Source organism: Plectropomus leopardus, chromosome 13 (genome assembly GCF_026936395.1).
Source record: "Plectropomus leopardus strain MGB_pleo_1.0 chromosome 13, ASM2693639v1, whole genome shotgun sequence".
Taxonomy (NCBI): Eukaryota; Metazoa; Chordata; class Actinopteri; order Perciformes; family Serranidae; genus Plectropomus; species Plectropomus leopardus.
The window spans coordinates 9,164,958-9,188,832 of NC_142188.1; the positions used below are offsets into that span (position 1 = coordinate 9,164,958).

Consider the following 23,875-nt stretch of genomic DNA (forward strand, 5'->3'; position numbering starts at 1 on the left):
TAAGTCAGAAATGTAACCAAGTAAACAATGTTAGGCTATACTGTCTGTATTGTAGATATACTGTACCTGTCTGCTGTGTGTGTGTGTGTGTGTGAGTGAGTGTGAGTGTAGGTGTTTATTTCACTTGGCAAGGTCTTCCCAGCCTTCATATTAGCCCCCTGAAATACAGAGGAATGTTGCAAGTTACTGCAAAGAGGGAAACCTCTCTCTCACGTACACACACACACAGACACATCTACCAGCTTCTTGCCCATCAGCAGTTTTTCTCCACCCACCATAGCAGCTGGCACCAGCTCAATCCCACCTCACAAAACCAAGAATAAGCCCCAGAAAAAGACGACAACTCATACTTAATGGGCAGATAAGACCTTTGGACGAGCTCCTCGGACACACAGATCTGCCTATTTTTCAGCTGAAGCGATCCGGCTTGAGATTTATTGACCGCTGACTAAGCAGAAAAGAAAACACAGACAAAATCAGACTTGGGTAGATAGCTGGAGATGAGGAGAGGAATCCGCTCTGTGTTTTTCCTCCTGATTGGGGTGACCTTGCTCAGTGGCCTCTGCTGCCTGGGTGAACACAAGTCTGTGGATGACGGTGTCGGCACAGAGGAGGTGGAGAGGCCCAGGCCCCCACATCTTATCTTTATCATGGTGGATGACCAGGGTTACGGAGACATTGGCTATCATGGCTCAGACATCCACACTCCAGTGTTGGACCAACTGGCAGCCAAGGGGGTCAAACTTGAAAATTATTACGTCCAGCCTATCTGCTCACCCTCTCGCAGTCAACTCATGACAGGGCGGTGAGTAATTTCCTCATCATTGCATCATTATGAGAAGATTATCCCATTACAGCATCTGTTCACATATTATATAATTATGAATAGGCTTTATAGGCATTTTGTCTTTGCTAACATCTCTAATGGTGAATTTGGTGATGGAGCAGCTTTCAGTAGAAGAAAGACCATAAAATAAAAGTACCACCAGTAGAGCCAAGATGAAGCACTAAATTATTTATGCTATCTAATCACTCAAACAAAATATGCCCATGTTCTGAGTTATGGATGGATATAAAAGCAACAGAGAGCTTATTTCTGTTTCTAGACTTTAAAGTACAATTAGTTTGATCATATTAGCTACAACAGCAGAAATCATCCTTTTCATTGCTGGAGAGAATGCCATAGACTGCTGCCTGACATCATAGCAATATTAAAACTTATAATACAATCCATCTAATCTTTGCATCCTTAATAAAACACACTGTAAAAAAAAACAGCTATTGGCAAAGCACTTCGTATCTCTGAGTCTGTTCTGTTGTTTGATCCTGAATTACTATTATCTCTCTGGATGACCTAACACTGACACATTTCCAGTGCAGATTAAAGCATTTTCTGGCAGACATTTTGCAAGTTGAAAGTAGATACAAAAAAAGTAACAGCTTGTCACAAAATAATTGTGTAAAATCACTAAACTTCTCATCTTAATGTTGTGTAACAGTGAGAGAGTATCGGAGGGTGCAATGTTTCTTAAACCACCTGTCAAATGTCCCATTATTGTGTTATTTTATGCGGTGTATCTTATCAAGACACTATCTTGCCAGCTACCAAATTCACACTGGACTCCAGCATTCAATCATCCGATCACGTCAACCCCTCTGCCTGCCCCCGGACATCCCCACCCTTCCAGAGCGTCTGGTTGAAGCCGGTTATGCCACACACATGGTGGGGAAATGGCACCTGGGCTTCTGTAGACCGAGCTGCCTGCCCACAGGACGTGGCTTTCAGACTTTCCTGGGCACACTGACTGGAAGTGGAGACCACTTTTCCTATAGGAGCTGTGATGGGGCTGAAGCTTGTGGATTTGATCTACATGACGGAGACAGACCTGCCTGGGAAATGACTGGAAACTACTCCACTCTGCTTTACATAGAAAGGTGAGCATCAAGGCACAAACTGAAAGTACATCATGTTATTCTGGAGATAGATAGTTGATGTTTGACTCTCATTTCCAGGTCCTCAAATACCAGTGACCTTGGATTGGTAGTCAGACAGAACCATTAGCCAAAAGCATTAGTATTTGCAACACCTCATCACACCCTGTCACATGTTGCCGCTTTGTTAGTGGACTTCCACATCTACATATTACGAGTTAGGTATCCTACTACATCTGCTATTTACATTCCGGAAAGCCGCTAACATCAGGTCAACAAATGCAAATGGTGTAGAAAACAAAAAAAAACTCCATCACATTCACAGGGGAAGCGAACAACAGACTCCTGCATGAACCTCCTTTGTTTGTAGGTCCATCCACTATCCCTCCCACCTGCCCTATAAGCACCCTCTCGCTCCTTATATTATGTTGTTACCGATAGCGTTTCAACTTCAGGCCGTCCTGCCACTTTTCATGCGAATGCTACAGGTTCCATTCGGCTGCATTCTCAAATGACGCCACCTGTGCACATATCATGTTGACGTGGCAGATACTGTCTGGCCCTCTGACAGCGTATAAGAACACAACCCGTTCTGTCCGGCCGCAGCCCATTCCAGTGGCGTTTAATGTGCCCATAAAAGGTGTCTTTTGATCACACTTACTCCAAAAGCACTGAAAGAGTGGCGCTATTTTACAAGTTTGGAATGAGAATGGACTGGTATTTGATGACTTGGAAACGAGACTCAGTATTTGAGTATCTTTCTCCAGAATTACATACTGTACCTTTAAGTTAAACATACTCATACATAGAAAGAGACTAACTTTATCAACCTCCCAATTTTTCTTTCTGTCCAACCAGGGTGAAGCAGATCCTGAGCAGCCACGACCCCCACAAACCACTCTTCCTCTATTTGTCCCTTCAGGCTGCCCATACACCCTTGCAGGTACCGGACCATTTTCTGCACCACTATGATTCCCAGGGCAATCGTCTCAGGCGCCACTATGCGGCCATGCTGAGCTGTCTGGACAACGGGGTTGGACAAGTGGTCGAGCAACTGAAGACCAGTGGGCTGTATGAAAACTCAGTGCTGATCTACTCATCTGATAACGGTGGGCAACCACTCTCTGGGGGAAGCAACTGGCCGCTGAGAGGTGGCAAAGGGACCTACTGGGAAGGCGGCATCCGGGCTGTGGGCTTTGTCCATAGTCCCCTCCTGAAGAAGAAGAGTGTAGTTAGCAGAGCACTGATCCATGTTTCTGACTGGTATCCTACATTACTTGGGCTGGCTGGGGCCCTGAAGTCCCACCACGGCCTAGATGGTCACGATGTGTGGGGGACCATCAGCGAGGGCCTGCCCTGTCCTCGCACTGAAATCCTTTTCAACATTGACCCAGTCTCCAGGAAGCCTGGGGAGCCATATGACAAGGCGTTGGTTCTCAACGGCTTTGGGATCTGGGACACAGCCGTAAGGGCAGCGATAAGGGCTGGGGACTGGAAGCTATTGACAGGAAATGTGGGTGATGGGGACTGGATACCACCACAGGCTCTTCCCGGTGGCCCAGAACGGTGGCAGAAACTGGAGAAGCGGCGCAATAAGCTAGGGAAATCGGTTTGGCTGTTTAATGTCACCTCCGACCCCTACGAGAGGTCGGACCTGGCGGAAGCTCGTCCAGAGGTGGTGAAACATCTGCTGATCAGGCTGGCAGAGTACAACCAGACAGCTGTGATGCCCAGGAATCCACCAGATGATCCTATGGCTGACCCTGAGCTCCATGGAGGGGTGTGGAGCCCCTGGCTGGGCCTGGAGGGGCATAATGGAGAGGAGGATGGCAGGAAAGAGAGGATGATAAAGATAAAGCACTGCAAAGTATGCAAATTAAAAGCCCTCTTCAAGAAGGTGGGGTCTCGCCTGCAAAGGAACACCCTGTTCTTCTAAGTGTCTCATCTAGCAAGATTAAAGAAAAACCTCTGTATTTGTCAACCTAGAGCCCATTTTCCCATGTTCTTGTGTCGAGGTGACTAAAACAATTTGTTCATTATCGATCAAGACAGCTGCAGCCCGCAGCTGCAAAACAGGTCAGCCTTTTTGTTGAAGAGTGTGATCTTTTTGTTTAACAAGAAACAGCTTTGAAATCACCTTTGCTAAACCCACCAGACTCCATATAATGTAATTTTAGCGTATATAGAGCGAGCATATTTTCAGATCTACCGGGGTGATTTAAGGGTTTATTTCAACTAAACCAGACCCATTGAGCTATTTAACATTAAAAAGATGTTTAACAAATGTTTATGATATGTTTCAGGCTATATGCAGTTGATAAATCCTGGTCTATAACAGGGCTAAAGCTCGAAGATGACGACTGTTTCTCAGTGAGGAGTCAGTGATTGTTGAACAGTGGAAAATCATACGAAGTCAGAGTTTTATTTTGTTGCTCTCCACTTGATATGAAGTTTGTTTTACAATAATAAAAATGATTATTTAAATGGAGTCTGGTGGTTCGACATTAAAGGATTCGGGCTGTTTCTGGTGAAACAAAAAGGATCTTACTCTTTAACAAAACGGTCAGCCTCTGTAGAGATCCTTTTAATAATGTTTTCAGAGTCTGTCAGTGGCAAAAACACACCTTTAGTGAATGGAAATTGATGGTGCTGAATTGCCCATGAGGAGGAAGTTCAGAAACATTTGTCTCCATTAGTCACTTTGACAGAAAAAAATAGGGTCCAGGCTGAAATATACAGAGATTTCCCTTTAATTCAATTACAGGGTTCAATATGCTTCAGATGAACTAGGATATACAAAGTTTTGTTTAAAGAGATTTGAAGGCAAAAGTGTTCATAATAATTATAACCTTATTGATATAGCACCTTTAAAAATAAAGTTTACAAAGTGCTTTGACAAACAGGACAGGTTTCTTGTAGAGGCAACATAACAATATGAGCCAGGTGATAATGCCGACCTAAGACAGAATTTAAAGAAGAATTAAACAAAAGAGAAACAATTACAAAACAAGAATAACAGCAACAACCAGTACCAATAAGAGTAAATACAATTCAAAGAATATTAGCAGTAAAAACAGAAATAATAGTACTGATTGATTGATTGATTTGTATTTGTGTCATGCACTTAATTGTGCCCAGCCCACATGGGCTTTTAGGACACTGAGTACTAATAATTGATTTAAAAACGATTGAGACAGAATACAGGAATTAGTTAAAAGATAAATTGAATGACAAACTAAAATAGATTAATTAAAATGGACAAATTAAAATAGCCAGCCTTATCTCCCTGGGCAGGTCATTCCAAAGCTGAGGCGCCCTGATGGCTACCGGTACCCAAAAGGCCCTGGACAGCTGGCCACTGACAGAGTGAAGTGGGCATGCTTGTCATAATGTTGATTTGTCATGTTGTTATGTTGAAGCTGCAAAAATTAACAGACGCAGCCAATTTGAATATCATAAATTTGTGGGGTGGAAGGTTTCAGGTGTTGTTTGAATGATCTATCTGGTCCTTCATTTGAAGCATATTAACACCTTTACCAGGAGAAAGTGAAAGTGAGGGAGAAATAATCAAAAATACAGACGAGCAGACAAGTAGGAAGGTCAGATAGACAAGATAGAACCACAATCAAATACTGAAGGTCGGCAGATAAACAGGCAGTCTGATAGAAAAGCAGACGGGGCTGTGCGGCCGGCTCAGCAAGCTGACTCACTCACTGTCCTGCGGCCAAACTGCGGCAGGGTGACTTTGGGCCGTTGTTGGACCACGTAGGGAACAATGTGTGTGTCACTGTGCATGTATGCCTATATTCATGAGTAGTTTGAATAATACAGATAGAGTGCGTGCATGTGGAAGTGAGGCCTGAAGAGATGGGAAGAGGAACGGAGGGTGACGTCTCGATGTCTCATCTCCTACTCATCCGAGAGGACCCTTTGAGGATGACACAAAGACACCCACGGGGGTTGTTTTTGTCAAATGTCACCTTGTTGGGAGGTTATACAGATTCACTTCTGCTCATAGTGTAGCACACTCCTCTGCCTTTGAAAAGACCTCTGACTGACACACAATGTCCAGTCCCAGCAGAAATAACTAACCAACAAAAGCTCACTAGCTGATACTATCATGCTTTTCTTGACTTTTAAATGTTACATAACTCATCTGTTGTATAATGAAATGCTGGAAAACTGATTCAAATTTTATGAATAAAAGCATTAATGCAAAAAAAAAAAACAACTAATGCTGACATCTTAAGACTGGACTAAACCTGTTGGGTACAAAAATAAATAAAAAATAAAAACAACAACTTTTTGTCCTACTACGCAGTAAAAGCTGTTATATCTCAGTATAAAACTATATAAGCAAATATTTCACCAAAATAAGTTCTCCCTGGCACCATTTTGCAAAAGCGCCGCCACTGCATCCCTGGCTTAGCATCACCCAAGACCACTGTGATTGGTTTAAAGAAATACAAACAAGCCAGAGCATTTTCCCCCTACACAGCAGAGTGATGATGTGTGCTTCCAGACATTTTGAAATGCCATGCCAAATCAGTGGAATACTGCTTTAAGGTTAGGGAAACATGGTAATGGATAGAAAAAAAACAAAATATTAGTTGCAACTCTGTGACAGGATGCAAACTCAAAAGTCAGATGAGCTACACGCCCATCCACCACCCTCACCTCCTCACTACATGAAAGGTACACTTCTTCACGTGTTGGCACTGAGCGCTGGCACTGGGCCTAAATCTTGAGGTGCAGAATCATCCAATGTGGATGTAATACCTAGGGATCCTGGTTTGGGGAAGCTGTAGTTTAGGCTCATGCTGTCTGATTAGGTGTGATGTATCTGCCTGCTGGTGAAGCTGCCGCTGTGCTGCTGATGTAGCTTAACAGGAATGAATCAGAGGTGGTGCTGCTCGGTCTCATACAGCCTGTACCATAGTAAACAGCTTCAACATTGATAGGTACTGAGTGCAGCGGCTCATTCCATGACCCCAGCCTTTAGCTGTGTGTCTTAATCTGTGTGTGTTTGTGTGTGTGTGTGTGTGTGTGTGTGTAGATGTAGAAGAGTTTCTGTGTGTGTGTGTGTGTGTGTGTGTGTGTGTGTGTGTGTGTGTGTGAGAGCAGCGATCCCACACAGTAGCAACAGGGCTGTAGATTTCTCCCCAGCGGCCTGATAATGAATATTCAACTGTCCTTCTTCGCTATTTCTTCCCAACTTGCCTCCTCCTCCCTCCCTGTCACCCTCCCTCCCTCCAGTTATCCCTCAGCTCTTTGCTCATTCCCTCTGCAAAACACCCCCACCCCCCCTTGTCTTTCTTTCTCATTTTGCTCCTCATCCTACTCACTTGTTTGTGCTCATTTGGAAGATCGAGTTAGAAGCATTAGCCATGTTTTTGCTCAGAGCTCTGTTAAATAAAAAGAGTGGAGGAGGGAAGAGAGAGTTCCCCAGGGGCTGCAGGAGGCTGTCATGTCTGAAGTGCTTGTAGATCTGATTAAAATATCTTGTTTAGTGAAAAAGCCTCACTGCATACATAACACACAAAGAGACGAGCAAGGATAAAGTGAAATTTGGAAAATCTTCAAGTTTAAAGGATGGGGTTTTTATCATTGTCAACATATCCCATTAAAGGATCAAACTGCATTACTCTCGGTCTCTCAGTTCCTACCTACTGTCTGTTGTTAGTTTTGTGCTAATGTGAATGTACAGCAAGAGGACATGTATGACAAAAAACTCAAAACTATGACACCCTTGTTCTGAAATGGGGAGCATGTGGCCCACTGCATGTATGCATTATTAATGTAATAATAATATATTTCAGACAACAATTGCACAATAAGATATATCAGGGTTAGGCTGCACACAGACAATGGTTACGTAAAGAAAGAAAGCTTAAAGAAAAAACATGACAGACAGTGATGAACTGGTGTTTCTGTTGCAAGTCTACGGACAATTGTGCTGTCTCCTTATATTTTGGTAATATATTAATATGGTTGGGATACATGGAGTTGGACATGAAAAGTCTAACTTTAAATGGCGTTCCATTGTACTTGGAAGTTGGAATATCTCCATTTCCCCCCTTCAATGGACCCAAGCATAACTAGCATCATGAGTCCATCCTGCAGGTCATCTGGTTTTTGCTTTCTGAATGACAAATATAGATTACCGCAGACTGCTGGTGTGGACATTTGGCAGGTGCATGTGTCCACCGGCTGTAGTCTTTACGGCGTGTTCAAGTATACGCTATGGGGTAAAACACAGGTGACTTGAGGCAATTAGTTTGAGGATGCAGATAATGTTGCACATTTTCATAAAGTCTGCTGAAGGTATTCATAGTGTTGCACTTGGTTGTTTGTGACAGAAACAGTTGTATGTCAAATGATAAAAGAGACAGAAGTTCAAACCCTGACTCCTTTCTCTCTTGGACAGAGCTGTCCAGTCACTGTTGGAAGTGGGCGTAAGTGTCAGATTGTCCATTTGGGAAAAGTTGCAAAAAATGTTGGACCAGGCACCCCTTAAATCCAACATCAGAAACTCATTTGCTATTTGAGCATCCGACAAGCTGCTCTGACCGGTGACTCACAGAGCAGAGAGCGTGGCTGAGGACTCTTAGTCTTGTTAATGAAGAGAGCACTACTGAAACAGAAAAGATGTGTGGGGCTTCCAGTCTTCTCTATCAAGCGGTATTGCTACCCATCAAGAGTTGTTTCACAAATATCAGGATAAACTCAAACAATTTCTGTGACCTCCGTCTTTATGAAAAACAGTGGAAATGAAACAACTGGAAGCTTTCTATTTTCAAATCCATCTGCACAGAGTTCATGACTTCCATGACTTCCCTCCAAGGAGCATTGAAGCTGAAGGCGCTCTGTTCACCTCCTTCATGCATGCATGCAACAAACACACAACCTCACACCATCAAAACTAGACTCTGGTGATTAGATCTGATGAGACTGCTTCAGGTTAACTGTAGAAATGTTGCTCAGAGACCCTCAGAGTCCCGTACATGTGAGAAACTGGTGAAGACAATCGTTAGATGCCCACACATCTGATTCCCAGTATACTGTGATGGCCCGCAGAAATAAGGCACCGTCAGATGATATAAATCACGGAGGAGGTGTCACACACACACACACACACACACACACACACACACACACACACACACACACACACACACACACACACACACACACACACGCACGCACATGAACACAGTGCTATCCAGTACGTGGGAGGGAGCTGTCGTATCCAGTGTTGGATAATCGGTTGAAGGTAAAGCTAACTTCAGATCTGAAGATTCTTTGGCAAAGTCGTGAAATTAAATACAATGGGCTCATGAAACTGTTTTAAATATAACTTTTTTTTCCTTAAGATGGACTTTCTCTGCACTTACTCAGGGAGACAGAGTGGTATCAATGACTCGATTGGGAGGCATTCACGAGGGTCTCTTGCGCTGTAAATTGCAGTTCATTAAGCGCTGAAATAGACCTGATGTTCTATTAAATGCTTGTTTGGGACAATTTGATAGTGTGGTTATTGTCAAAGAAAGGTAATAGATCCACTCTAATGTACTGTACATGACAGACTGTTCCCAAGGAAACTCTTAAAGGTTAAAACTTGAAAAGACATTTACTGAGTGACATCCAAAGAGCTGTCTCAGTCCAGCTTAGCAGCAGATAGTAAGGTTCGACTTCTGGGTGTTAAGCTTAGTGGTCACTCCCAGACATACACACACATCTCAAAACCATACAAGTCGTGTGATGTTACTGGTCAGCATGAGGGAGGAGAGGCTCTCAAAAGATACGTAGTGCAGCCGTGAGCCAAGTTGAAAACATTCTTGCAGAATGAGTCACTCCTCTTCCTTCGGCCTCTGTGGCTCCACAACACTGCTGTTACAGTATCATCACTGCAAGGAAGTCGAGCTTTAAGAGCACAAGAGAAGGAAACACGATCTGTTTTTTTAATCTCATGCACGCAAGATAAGTTACTATCATGTGCAGCTTGTTAGTTTTAGTGCACGATAACCTTATCCCAGTAAAGTAAATCCCAGTACATGTTTGCACAACTCCAAACTGAGCAGGTCTAACTGGACACTTAAGTGAAAGCACCTGTGTGGCTATGTCTTTAATTCATCATCTCATTTAATAAGTTGATCATATTTATGTATGTGAAAAAAGTACACATTACTCTAGAGTAAATGAACTTAGTTACTGTCCAACACTGTCATCATTAAACTGTTATTCATTTAACTTTTAAGCAATGCTAATATGTCAGTGGTCTTTGGACAGCCCTGTTGCCAGAGGAAAATGTTAGCAATGTATGTTTCTGCAAGTCATGGATACGTTACATTTGTACGTTTCATATGTATCATATTGATGTTCTAAAGTAACATAGTTTATGGGCTGTCTTTGTTTTAAGCAAGACATCAGCCACATTTCCAGTGGTGACTGTGCCACTTAAATCAAGTGGGGTTTTTTAGCAGTACATTGCCAGCAGTTCTAGAGGCAAGGGCCATCACGCTTTTTTTGTTTTTTTTTTTTAAATTTTTTAGCAAACATCTACTGCATTTCCAGTGGTGAATATGGCACCAATACTGTTTATTAGAAAGGCATCTGTGGAGTTTCTAGCTTTGATTGTGCTATCAACGCCAGGTGTTTTTCAAAGACATTGACTGCATTTCCATGGGAGATTGGACCACCAAAACCTTCTTTTTTTTCTTTTTTCTTTTTTTTTTTTTCATCAGCAGAATTTCCAGCGGAAATCATGCCACTAACATTTTCAGCAGCAATAGTGCCTTTACATTTTTAATGTTTAATTGCAAGACATTGGATGTATTTTTAGCATTGATTGTGCCACCACACTGGATATTTTGAGTTAAAACATGCCAGCATTTGTTCTGCGGATTGGCTTGTTTTGGAGGCTATAGGCTCTCTATGAACCCACTACTGGAGGGTTTATTTTTCTAATGTTAAATAATGCAGTGTCATGTGATGAGGCAGCAGCTACCAAAACAGGAAGACAGGACAGTGGATTATTTCGAATGAGAGGCAATTACCTCATTGAAATGAAGGTTTTTGAGCCTGTGTATGTGGGTTAAAGGGGAGGATGAGGCAGAAGTTTTGTATCTGTGTTTTATTAGACTTTTTCCTATTTCCTTCTGCTTACCTCCTCACTTTACACGTACCTCTGTCTGAACTGCTTCTTTCTACTGAGGTATATTATACCAGTGGTTGCAGGGGTTACAAGATAAGTCTAAGAGGATGCACATTGATAAAAATAGGGCAAGAGAAAAATGTCTTTGGTCACACAAAATTATATTCACACTGTCGAAGTTTTACTTTTTTCTAATGTAACACAGAAGCATTTTTCCATTTTCAGACTTCTAACAATTAGCCTAGAAATGAAACAATCAGGTTAGAGGGGAAAACACTTTTGGTCAAATTGCTCAGATGCAGCTTGTGCGAAGGGTTTTCAAGTACACACTGCTTCATTTTTTAAGGGCTTGCAAGGCTGAAAGGTTGGTATGGCTGCTCTATACCACTGTTACCGCCCACCCTTCAACCTGCCACTGCACAGCCTGTCCAAGACCCGTCTGACAGGCACATCACCAAGAAACACAGCAATTCAGCAATTAATACGACTGTACCTCTGCACCCTCACTAATTAGGCTTTCATATCAGAGCGGCTCCCTGTAATTATGGCAGAAACTGGTCGCACTGCTCCTGTGCTCACTGCAAACACTCATTAATCGCCAGCATTGCTCTTGAAACACTGTTCCAGATATACACTCACAGTTCATGGGCAAGGCAGAAATAAAGGAAGAGAAAGAAGATTCACGTTTGCATAAATACATATTGAACATGCTAAGGGCATTGTGATGTTTTACTTAGTGAAGAGATACAAAAGCCTCCCAGCGCTTGTCTGATTGTTAAAGAAATGTATAATGACCTTTCGGTACTATTGTCCATGTCATCTTTCGGTAATGGTGGCAACAGGAAAATTCGGACACACAGGCAGAGAAGAAATTTTTTAAGGGAAATGTATTGAGAAAGGGTGACACGGACTAGCAGACTTACATAGCCTGTTTTTGGGAGATACTTCACAGTTAATCTTTGTTAAAGAAATTCTCTTTAAAATTACAGGCTCAGTGTGATGATACAAACTTCTCCACTTCATGACACATGGAAAGAAGATCCAAGCATGGCGTTCCCTGCAGGACCTTCGGATTGCCTTGCCTAATATATTATCAGGTAAAGGACAGTTCCCAACATCATGTCCAGGTTGATTCAATTTATCATTTATCCAAGTGTTAATCGTGTGTCTCAGACATTTTTAAGTATAATTGCCCTTTGATGTTCACTCTCAGTTCAGTCTCATCCAACAACCTCACAACTTAACATTAATATTCATTTGGATATATGTTTGTGGTGACCTGTTGAACTCTCCAATATTCAGTCCCTTTTAACTGCTTTTTGGTCTCCACCAGCTCCTGAAAATATCTGACTCTTTTGCTAAATGCTCCACCATGTTCACCTACAGCTAGTTGCTAACTAAGTCTGCTGTTTAGTGTTGTACACAGTGGGTTTTCAAGCTTCTTCTTTTAACGGAAACAATGTTGATGAGAGTGAACCACAATAGTGAGTGGGCTGTGAAACCAAAGAGTGAGATAAAAGATGTTGAAGCACTCTGTCGAGCTGAGTGTTGGGGGATTATTATCTGCATGTTTGTCACAAGAGGCACCTTTCATTTTAAAGGTAGTCATTTGACCCATTGTTAATGTAAAATATCCATTAGAGTAGCTTTAAATTGCTCAGAAGACATGGAAATTTAAACAGCCACAATTGTAAAATGAAAGTAGTTTTTCATCATATAGGAGTTAAAGAAACACATATCGAAAATCAAATGCAGATGATGCAGATGAGAGACAAAACATATTTGCTAAGTAAGCTCATCCCTGTACCTCACTGCAGCGTGTGCAGCGGTAATCACCCACAAACACACATACAGTACATACTTAAACACGGTGCCAAGAGGATATATTAATACCCTTCATGAGATATTCATGAAAGCTCAGATAAACCTTTACAGTGCAGCAGGCCGTTACATAACACATATAATTCCCTGTCTCTTATACAATGACGCTCCAGCTTACAGTTACAATCCCTAAAACTGCACGAGTCGGATCGAAGCCTCGACTCCCTGAACAGATCTCTCTCGGCTGGTGTAAGTGATGAACTAGAGGTAATCAGATATCTGCTATCAATGATCTTTGAACACTGATTTTTGTACCTCATTTGTATTTAAATTAGGTATTTATTTGAAATTCCTCTGTGAAACTGCCACAGTGGGGATGATGCAATGGTCATGATTAAATTAAGAAGACAGTTGCGATTGTTAAAAGATTAAAAAAAAAAAAAAGTGAATACACAGTGATAATCATAATCAGTGGTATTCATGAAGTCGTCAGCACTGTGACTGAAGGCGTTTAGGTGCACACAGTTGTAAAAGATACAGAGGTAGATGTGCATTTAGCTGTGAGGGTGATCACTGTCACAGTGAAACAGCCCTGAGGGTTATACTAACACACACATCCTAACACATTGTTAGATTATTATTGTGGTATTGCAACATTTTTAAACTATAGCTGTGCCCTAAAATCAACGTCAGACATGCAAGTGCTCCTCAAATATGGAAACTAGAGGACACATGAGAATCTTTTTAAAAGTATATCTTTAAATCTTTGTTTTTCAAGACATTTCATTAGCAAAAAAACATTCAGAGCATATATTCTATGTCGATCTTGCGTGTAAATTTTAAATATAAATGTTAAAAGAAATACATAGAACTGCTTGTGGTTGAATATGATTTATAAAAAGGTTTGGAAACAAACAGTAGAAGGTGTGAAACAAAATCCAAACAGTGAGTCATTACTGTCTCCTGGTGCCACATTCTGAGCGGTGACTGATCCTCCTTTTTTGGGAGGCCCAGTTTAGGAAATGAAAAGCATAATACAGTGGGCATGCAGCTCATTGCTCTGTGCCAACATTAAAATATTGCGGCATCACATCTCACTACACGGTCTTCGAAGGATGCTGCTCTTTTCAGCTGCTCTGGTGTCAGCTCTATCTTTGTGCGTGTGAATAGAAGATGTGAGGGAGAGATGGTAAAACTGAACCTGGATCTGTAGCTCCTGGTACAAGAGAAAAGATCTCGCGTGGCTTTCATCCCACCTCCACCACTACTGCCAGAGCAGATGCAGCGGAAAGAGGTCTCACTCTGCCGTTTTTTCTGGTTTGAGAAAACAACAAAACAAAACACAACAGAGGAACATAGAACAGTGTCACCTCTGTGTAGCCAACTGAAGACATGATTGTGATGCCAAATACACGGTGAATCACCACCAAAGGGGTCATTGTGCATTTGCATAGAAATCAATCAATCAATCAATCAATCAATAAATAGATGATCATTGAAAACAATGCCATGATTACTATTAAAAAATACAAAAAGAACTCATGCACTTAATGAACAAGATCTTTATAGACTGATTTAAGCTTAAGGGAAGGGCAATGTTAAGCGATACTTAAGAATGAGCATAAAAATCGGGAAAAAATACCATCAAATTCCACCTCATAAAATTTTCACAAGTGCAAATGTTTCATAAAGCCGTTTTTAATTAATTTTTAAAAAGCGGACAATATTAAAACCACACTTGTATTTCCACATATTTGACTTAATTAGCCCTTCAGTCCGCATGGCTAAGAGCCTTTTAAATGCAAATGTTGGTCTGTCAAGTCCACTACTTTGGTCCAGATCTTAGACAGTATAAAATAATAGATGTGAAGTTGAATTTACAAATTCTGTTGTTGCAATCTTGTATTTTTGGAACCAGAAATGACCATATCTGAATGACAGGGTGGTGTCTTGGAGGAGCAAGGGGTGGATCTGACTGACATCCCGAAGACACTATTGGCAGACAGCCTGTCACACAAAGCGACCCCATGCTTAACTATGCATAATTTTGAGCCTAAATAAAGTGTAAATGGATAAGTTATATAAAAATTTACCTCTGTACAGTTGTCCTGAATGTTGCTATAAAGACCAAACTCATTTGTTTTTTGTACCAGGCTATTAACATGTTCATTTCCCTTGTAAAGTTTGGCATTTTAACATTGGTGTCTATGGGGGCTGACTAACTTTTGGAGCCAGCCTTAGGTGGCCATTAGAGGAACTACGTTTTTTTTGTTGGGTTTTTTTTTTTCAATTATGGCTTCATTTTTCAGCCAAAGAGTTTGCCACTTAATCAGGATTTAGAGTGCATTGGATTTCTGTCATAACTCTTGACTTCAGTGAACACCTTTGTTTGTTGTATATGACTTTAAAGGTCTGGCGTGTGGAATTTAGTGGCATCTAGTGTTGAGGTTGCAGACTGCAACCAGATGAAACTTAACCTGTGTGCCAAACATGAAGGATAACTACAGGGTCCGATGCTACAACACCCGAAATTCTGGGCTACTGTAGAAACAACATGTAGGATCCATATTGCATATGTAGTCATAAATGTCTCAGTTTACCTAATTAAAACACAACAACTCTAACTTTCAGGTGATTACGCTATATACCAATGAACATAAAGTTATGAATATTATACATTTCTGCCAATACATTACCCTAAATCTTACACACTGGACGGCTTTTACTTAGATAAAAAGCAAAAGATGCACTCTGTATAATGTAAACAATACATTATTTTAACAACATCAAAATTCAAAGTAAAGATGTTGAGGTGGCTATTCTTGCTTTTGTTCATCATCGGCTAGATTACTGGAATTCTTTATATGTAAGAATAGATCAGATGGCATTGTGTTGTCTGCATTTAGTTCAAAATGCAGCTGTTTGGCTTCTAACTGGAAAAAGAAAATGGGATCACATAACTCCAGTATTGGCCTGATGGTCTTTAAGATTTTAAATGGTCTAGCGCTGCCTTATCCAGAAGAGTTACTTTATCTTCATACTCCAGTTTATGCACTGAGGTCGACTGATCAGGGGCTCCTGGATGTTCCCAGAACTAGGTGGCTGCCCCTAAACTATGAAACAGCTTACCCATACAAATAAAAACTGCTCAAACAACAGAAATGTTTTTCTTCACTACTGAACAGCCAGCTCCTTTCATTGGCATGCAACTGATCTGAGCATGACAACTTAAACTGATTTAATCTTTTGTTATGCCTCATCCTTTTTTGTGGTAAGGGTTGCTCTATTATGTCTATTCTCTCCTAGGTTCCTTTTGTCTTATGCTTCTGTATTTCTGTGTTTTGTATTTTATGACTGTGAAGCACTTTGGTCAGCTGCGGTTGTTTTAAATGTGCTCTTCAAAGAAAGTTTGACTTAACTAAAAAAAAAAGTGAAAATAAAGGATCAAATAGAAAATGGCATAACCACAAAATATGACATCCGATCAGGCATTAGATTCTTAACGCCTGCTTTTGAAAACCAGTTTTAATTTCACTTTTAAAAAAAAACTCATCCTCGCAATAGAAGATCTTTGTTACTACAGCTCCTCTCTGCCCCCCTTCCTCCCACCCTCCCCCTCTCTCCTCTCTCTCCTCCCACTCCCTGCTCCTCTCTGTGAGCTCGAGCCTCTCTTCCCTCTCTCTGCCTTCACGAGTTCTCCTCCCGAAACCTGCGCGAGGCGGCCACTGAAGCGCGAGGCGATTCCCCCCCTCTCCCCTGCACTTGAGTCAACATGGCTACAGTTGTAACCTCGACCAGATTCACAGACGAATATCAGCTGTATGAGGAACTCGGAAAGTAAGCGACCGCCGCCGCTGCTCTTGTTGCATTCAGTGTGTCTGTGTGTGTTTGCACGTTTTTCTGCTGCTGCTGCTGCTGCTGCCATTGTGCGCGTTTACTTCACTGTTGACAAGGCAGGAGAGGGGCTGTCAAAAAACAGGGAAGGCGAGAAGAACCACCTAAGCAACAATGAGCTGTAGGCATGTTAGCGGCACAAAGGCTTGCATTTAATCCCGAGTGTGTATTTAAAGGTGTATCGCATCATTGAGGCGCTCTTTGTAACCCAAAAGGTGTATAACATCCGTGTATAGGACCAACTTGTTTGTCAATTTATCTGCAGGTAGCACGCGTCGAAAACTCATTTGCACGCACCCGTTGCCTGGTGGCATCCTCGCGCTTATGTTCAATCATTCAGCTGTGTTTTTGTGCATTTCTAAGCAGACTGCAGGGCTACTGTATATGTCAAAAAAGGGGAAGACAAGGCTTTGCTGCAAACAAGACTGTGGTGGTTGCACATTTTGGCTATGCGCATCACACATGCGATGCACTCAGGATTTAAACATGAAAGGACTCTAAGGTTGCAGTGTATATGGTGGCTACAAAGCCACTTTGTAACATCTAATCTCTGCATGTGGCTAATAGAGCTGCTCCACCTTCCGACACAGAGTTTAAAGGAGGCGTGTGTGCAAAAATGCAGCCAGTTCAATGTTAATTCTACCTCTCAGCGGCTTCATTCTCCTGTACTCACGTTTCTTCCTGTGAGCTAGTGACTGAGTCCTCTGACCATGAAACAAACCCTCTCCCTCTGCCTGTCATGCACTAGTCGTCAGGACCTCTTCTCACATCTCAAAGACAGAATATCAGACTGTATTAATTATGCATGTGACTTCCTTTCCCCTCTCTTTAGGTGTATGAGATTCATGCATGCCTTTAGTGTGTGGCAAGTTCATGCATTCCCCCCCTGTGTGCAGAAACGCTATGGAGGGTTTTGTTATGCTTTCTTAAACTGATCTGTCATTGATTTCTTCTGCTCCAGGGGTGCCTTCTCAGTCGTCCGCCGATGCGTCAAGAAGTCCACCGGCCAGGAGTATGCTGCTAAAATTATCAACACAAAAAAGCTCTCAGCCAGAGGTAAGCACGGCCGATATCCGTTGTTGTAGCTCGGCATTACAGCCTGCGTGTATTCATGCAAACTGAAAGCTGACAATGTTAGGCTGCTGTCCGCTCTGGTGTAGCTGCTCGGTGATGTCAGTTCAGCTGCAGGTTTGTTAGTTTATTTCCTGAAGAGCAGCGATCCAGGCGCTCTGTCCCATCCCTGTCAGCGGAGATTCCTCAAGAGCTGGAGGCCACTTGGCAGAGCTGGGCTGCTGCGGTTTAAGTTGAGGTTCAGTGGGTTTTGGCAGCTGCCTGCAACCATTTTTGGTTTGTTATGGTTACTGTTGGTCTCTCGCACCGGCTCGACCTTTAGCCCAAAATATCCTCAGCAGCTTGTAGGATGAGATAAAGGAAAGTTGTGTTATTTTAATAGTTTCGGCCGTTTGGTTATGATAACACTGGACTCACAGTTAATTGCTAGTATCTGGGATCTGGGAACCCGGGAACATAGCTAAAAATAAGTCAAACATGAGGAGTCAGATGATCAGAGAGGCTTTGAACAAACCTCCAGGTTAGTCGAAACTGACTTCCTGGTTTAACGTTGACCTGCTGTTCTTACCATACTTGTGAAGGGTTCATAGTTTCCCATAACTGCGTCTTAATGCATCTCTTGTATGATCAAACATTGGAGTCACAGATGCTTAGTTTGGTGACTCAGATGTGATGAGAAGTGTATATATATTGAGGATACGTATCCCAGTACAATGAGGGATTATTGCCAAATAAGGCTGTTTCATAAAAAATGGATTGAATTCAAAGTATTACTTAATTTGTTTAAATTATTGTAATGCAGCACATGTAACTTATCCAAAAATGCAAAGATATCAATAGAGGGTGCTGACAAAAGCATCCAATAAACTGCAGCCTTAGAGCGCCTAGTAGCTCAGTTGCTAGAGCGGGCACCCCATGTACAGGGGCTATGTCCTCGCCGCAGTGGCTGCACGTACGATTCTGTCCTCGGCCCTTTGCAGTATGTCATCCCCTCTTTCTCCCTCTTACACACTTAAGCCGTCCTATAAAAAAAAGGCAAAAAGCCCACAAAAAATCTTTTTAAAAAAGGCAGTCTATTCCAACTCCAACTCCAGCTGCAGTTTGGATAAGTGGTTACTAATTACGTTATCGTAAATTGTCATCGTCATGTCCATATATTCGTTCGATATTGCCCTTACACAGATATGCATGCAGGCTTACATAAGCATGTCACCAGCATAGACAGTTGTATAGACAGCAGGCTTTTCCTTAAATTGTAAAAGACCTTTTATTTACTCAGCGCCTTTTCATTGCTGGGGTCCAGACCTTTGAATCCACCCACTCCACCGAGTTTGGGTTGACCGACTCGACTGGCATTTTAACATTAAACAGAGGTTTCCTGGTCAATGTAAAAACAACCATTGAGTACCATGGGGGGACTCAAGCTATGTCAGTTGGTCGGTGCAACTATTTGGACGAAAAACCACATTGGTGACCGTTATAGACAAGATAGACACTTCTTTCTAGGCTGCTCTAAATCGATACATAGATGACATGTCTTTTCAATATGGCCCAACATCATAGTTTGTTTTTACTTTGCTCTTCTCGACTCTTAAAACCCTGATAAAACAGATATGTCTGCACGGCTATGCATCAGTTTGTGCTTAAAATAAACCCAGAAAAATCGGTTAGAGTGGACCCAATGTCAGACTGAAGATAGAAACAGAATGTAATGAGTTCAAGACAATTCTGTCTGATATCAGACCACTCAAAGTGCTTCACACCACATTCACACACCCATGGCACAGACCTTGTGAGAAATTTGGGGTTCAGTATTCTGCCCAAGTATACTTCGACATGAGGACTGGAGGAGCCGGGGATTGCAGATTCCTCCGATGAGTGGACGACCCACTCGACCTCCTGAGCCACAGCCGCCCCTGACATTATAAGCACAGCGCCTAAGCTGAATGAACAGAAAAAAAATATGCTGAGACACATTTTGCTGTCATTTCTAGTCACGCTGAGTCTGTCCTCTCGTCTGCTCTCTGTTGGAGGGTCACTGCTCAGCTCTTCCACACACAAATACACACATTTGTTCTAATTAATGAGGACATTTATTTTTTTTCACATTTGAATTTTAATGTCTGAATATTCTTAAGAATTTAAAGTTAATTTCTCTATAAAGGGTCTACTTGCATAATTTTGCTTTTATATTATTTTATTAGTGGCATAAAATGGTTTGAAAATGACAATAATATAAAATATCGCAATTATCTTTTGGACAATATATTGTCCAACAAAAGTAGTTATCGTCACAGGACTCTATTATATCTCTTGTAAGTACAATGTTACTGTAACTGTTAGAAATGAATGCCAAAACTATGAAAATATGCTGAAATAACCAGATTTATCCTTTACATTAATGTGGTCATTTCAGATTTGGGACATATGCAGTGACTTACAGTGTGCTCGTGTGTGTGTTCACATGCAGCAGCGTAACACATGTTGAAATATCACCACCTGTGCCTCAGTATTTGCGGCAGATTTGTTGTCGTTTAGTCTGCCTGTTGCTCTGCGTGTGTCATTGCGTTCCTTCTGCCATGTAGCTGAATCCAGGCATTTCTGTCTGCTGGTTGTTTTGGTTGTCACACGTGTTTGTGTTTGCACATGAATCCCATTGACTCTTCACTGTATGTTTTCTTGTCTTGGCATGTGAGCGTGTTGCAGACGCTGTGTGCAAATGCCAGGAGGTTGCACCCAAGGTTGTGTGATGATATGAAGTGCAGATTGGGGCCAGTTCTGCAGCAGTCGGGCTGCTCTTTTCCCAGGAGATGCAGGCTGAATTGCTCTGTCTCCCCCTCTGCCTTTTTGTATTTCTTAAACACCCCCACCCATGTCATTTTCATGTTTTCTCCCTCCTTTCTCTGTAAACAAAAGATTGATTTGAGAAAAGATCTTAAAAACCCTTCTCACCATGTGATTTGATCTAGTGTGTGTGTGGATGGCTGTGTTGGCAGTGGTCCGGAGCTAGTAACCCGGCAACAGCAGGGGTGAAACTCTTCATCCCATAGGCTGTCTGGCAGAGAAACTGCGTTCTCTGTATGTGTGTGTGTGTCAGGGTAGTGGTCACAATTATCACACACACACACACACACACACACACACACACACAAGGACGATTGCTCTTTTTTCACTTGACGCACAAACATTGTTGCACACATTTTCTCTCACCTATTTAAATGTTCTCACACTTAACTATATGCGAACAAGGCCTGTCTTTACAGTTTCACATCATGAAATACACACACATTAGACTCTCCTTCAGTGCGCATTGCTCTTAATCATAGCTGAAATGTGCTGGTGCTGCCATTGTGTTGTTTTTACCAACACAAGAAGCATGTTTTCCCTGCCATAACCCCCCACACACTTACAGACACACACACACCATGCCTATACAACTGAAAGAAATGTGTCACTGGGACAGGTAACTTTGCATTGAAAAAATATTCCCGTTTATAACAACTTAAGTCTTATTTTCATAGTTAAAGCAATGAGGTCATGTTGAACTTACCAAATCTATTAACGCAGCAACATTTGTCAGACAGGTTCTAAATAAACTGTATTTTTATTATCATGCAAACCGTCTGTTGTAAACATCCATCGCAGTTTACAGACAGACAGTTTTTTACTTTGACCCACTGTACTTTTGGTATTTTTGCACGTACACTGTAACCTTTAGTCCACAGTATGTGCTTCAATAACATTCAATAAGCTAAGCCCCAGACAAAATCATCAAACTGTCCGTTTATAACATCCATCACAATGCCCTCAGTGGTGGTGAGGCTTCACTGTGATGTGATTCAAATCCAAGTAAAGTGGTTTTGGTTGTCTTTCTCAACTGTTGCCTTGTTTAGAAACTCGTCCGATCATCTCATCTCTTGTTTCTTCTTCCCCCTTTCAGTACATTGTTATTTGACGGAAATGTTAAAAAAAATCACACAAAAAATATTCCCTATTAGTAGCCAATTTAACACAAAAGTAATCCAAAACATGTGTATTTGCAGGATGCCTTTTCAATTGGTGGCTCAACTCCCGCCCGCCATACAAGCCAGAATGGCCCGTCCATCAGTTTGTTTACAATTCAAAAAATGAAAAATAAAGTGAATAAGAGAATAAGAGACATTTTGCCACAATGAATCCTTCAAACAAGCACAGTGCTCCTATGCACTTGCCCTAATGGCCCCTGAATCCCACAACCCACCAGTGGGTTTGAAAGGCACATTTAAAAAAAAAAAGAAGTGCCAAAATAACATCATTTATCATAGCCAGAAACTTTAAAAGCAGAAATTATTTTCAGAATTTCAGTTTTCCATTTGCCCATGAATGCATCATGAACGATGGAAATGTAACCAAATTGTGGCCTAAAATCATAATATTTCATTAAAATTACCTCATTGTAAAAGTCTTATAGTAAAACAAAATTATGTGCTTCTCAGTGCAACTTTAAAAACCATGAATGACTCAGCTGAGACTAACAGTCACTTGACAAAAATTCAGCGAATGTTCGACTGAACTGCAGGATGTCTACACAGAGAGAAAAGGGCAAGAGAGGTTGTGTAAATCGCAATAGAGCTGAATAAAAGTTTTTAAAATGTGGTGACATGTTGTGTCAATAATGACAATTACAGCTCAGGGATCTATCCGATAATACGCCCCCCTTAGCAATGTAGTTGAACAGCCCTGATTTACAGTAACCTTGTAAGTCACATTGTCTCCATGCATACACAAATATTAATACGTCAGGGCTGCCCAGCAAAAACAAAGTTCTGCTACTAGCATCCCTGCAGCAGCTGGAGCCTCAGCTGTTAATTAACAAATCTATACTGTGCATGATTAGTCTGATCTCTGCTCGTGATTCTCGTTGTTTGCAAACACTGAACATACAGAGTATATCGGCTTTGGCGGTTTGATGTCTGGGCAACTTTGGAGTATTGCTTGTATTTACCAGGTGTGTGTGTGTGTGTGTGTGCGTAGGCGGGATTAAGCCCTTTTCTCTGTGGCTCAGGGAGGGCACAGTGGCTGGCGGTGAGGTCAGCGATTATGGCTGGGTCATGTGGTGTCACATGCATGCGCATAGTCGGTCAAGCGGATGCTCGCACATGCACACGTAGTGCTGTCACTTCCACTAACATTCACACATGTGTGCAGCGACACAGACACACATTGTTAAAATCACCCTACATTTAGTAATTATTGTAATCTGCATTTCAGCAGCTGAGAGTCGTATTTTCTGTTTTGGATACATTTGCTAATTAATTGACCTTAATATAATATTAATATTTTACCTTCAACCCCAAAAGTCAATTCAGTTCATAAATTATTGAAAAAAATATAGAAAAGGACGACGGGTATACACATCTTGAAAATGTTGATATTGCACTCGATAGGCAAAGATTAATGTATACCGTATTTTAAAGTTTAGTGTTCAGGCTGAAAGATTGATTTAACTGATGGATCTGCATTTCTAGGAACAGTTTAACATTTAGTGAAACACGCTCATTCACTTTGTGACAGAAAGTCAGACTAGAAGTTTGACACCACTCTCATATCCTTCAGCTAAATGTAATGTAATGAACTTAGCACGAAGACTGTGAGCCTGGATCTGTACATAAACAAAATCCACCTACCAGCACCTGCAAAGCTTAATAATCAACATGCTATATTTGTTTTTTAAATCTCTATAACAAGGGTTCCTGCGCATTCTTGAAAAGCCTTAAAGCCCCAAAGGTATTGAATTAATTAATCTAGGCCTTAACTGGTATTTAAATGTCTTATTTTGATTTTTTGAAAGTCTTAAAAATGCTTAGACATGGTAAGAATGATTTTATGATCATAGTTTTTCTGACATTGCATGTTAAAAAAACATTTGGTAAGATCTATTTTGATAATAATTTACAAAATGCCTTTCGCATTATCTTGACAGATCAGGATAAAATTGTCCCTAATCCTGAGTTATTTTTTAAA

The 23,875-nt window shown here is 41.4% G+C and overlaps 2 protein-coding genes across 22 annotated transcripts in view; both read left to right on the forward strand.

Moving 5' to 3' along the window:
- The first annotated feature begins 500 nt into the window (after positions 1-500).
- LOC121954987 (arylsulfatase I) lies at positions 501-3,868 on the forward strand. Its single transcript, XM_042502758.2, has 3 exons — positions 501-805; positions 1,603-1,935; positions 2,791-3,868. Exons 1-3 carry the CDS (start codon positions 501-503, stop codon positions 3,866-3,868), a joined length of 1,716 nt encoding a protein of 571 aa, XP_042358692.2.
- A 12,676-nt stretch (positions 3,869-16,544) lies between these two features.
- The window catches only part of camk2g2 (calcium/calmodulin-dependent protein kinase (CaM kinase) II gamma 2), a 77,723-nt gene continuing 70,392 nt past the window's right edge, over positions 16,545-23,875 (forward strand). For 18 of the 21 annotated variants that reach the window (XM_088086348.1, XM_042502222.2, XM_042502223.2 and 15 more), the window contains exons 1-2: positions 16,546-16,744; positions 17,763-17,857. In XM_088086348.1, the coding sequence (XP_087942474.1) occupies positions 16,680-16,744; positions 17,763-17,857 (160 nt within the window). In that variant the 5' untranslated portion in view covers positions 16,546-16,679. Of the gene's footprint in view, positions 16,745-17,762; positions 17,858-23,875 lie in introns of all 21 variants that reach the window. The other 3 variants (XM_042502213.2, XM_042502215.2, XM_042502216.2) reach the window with 1 other exon arrangement.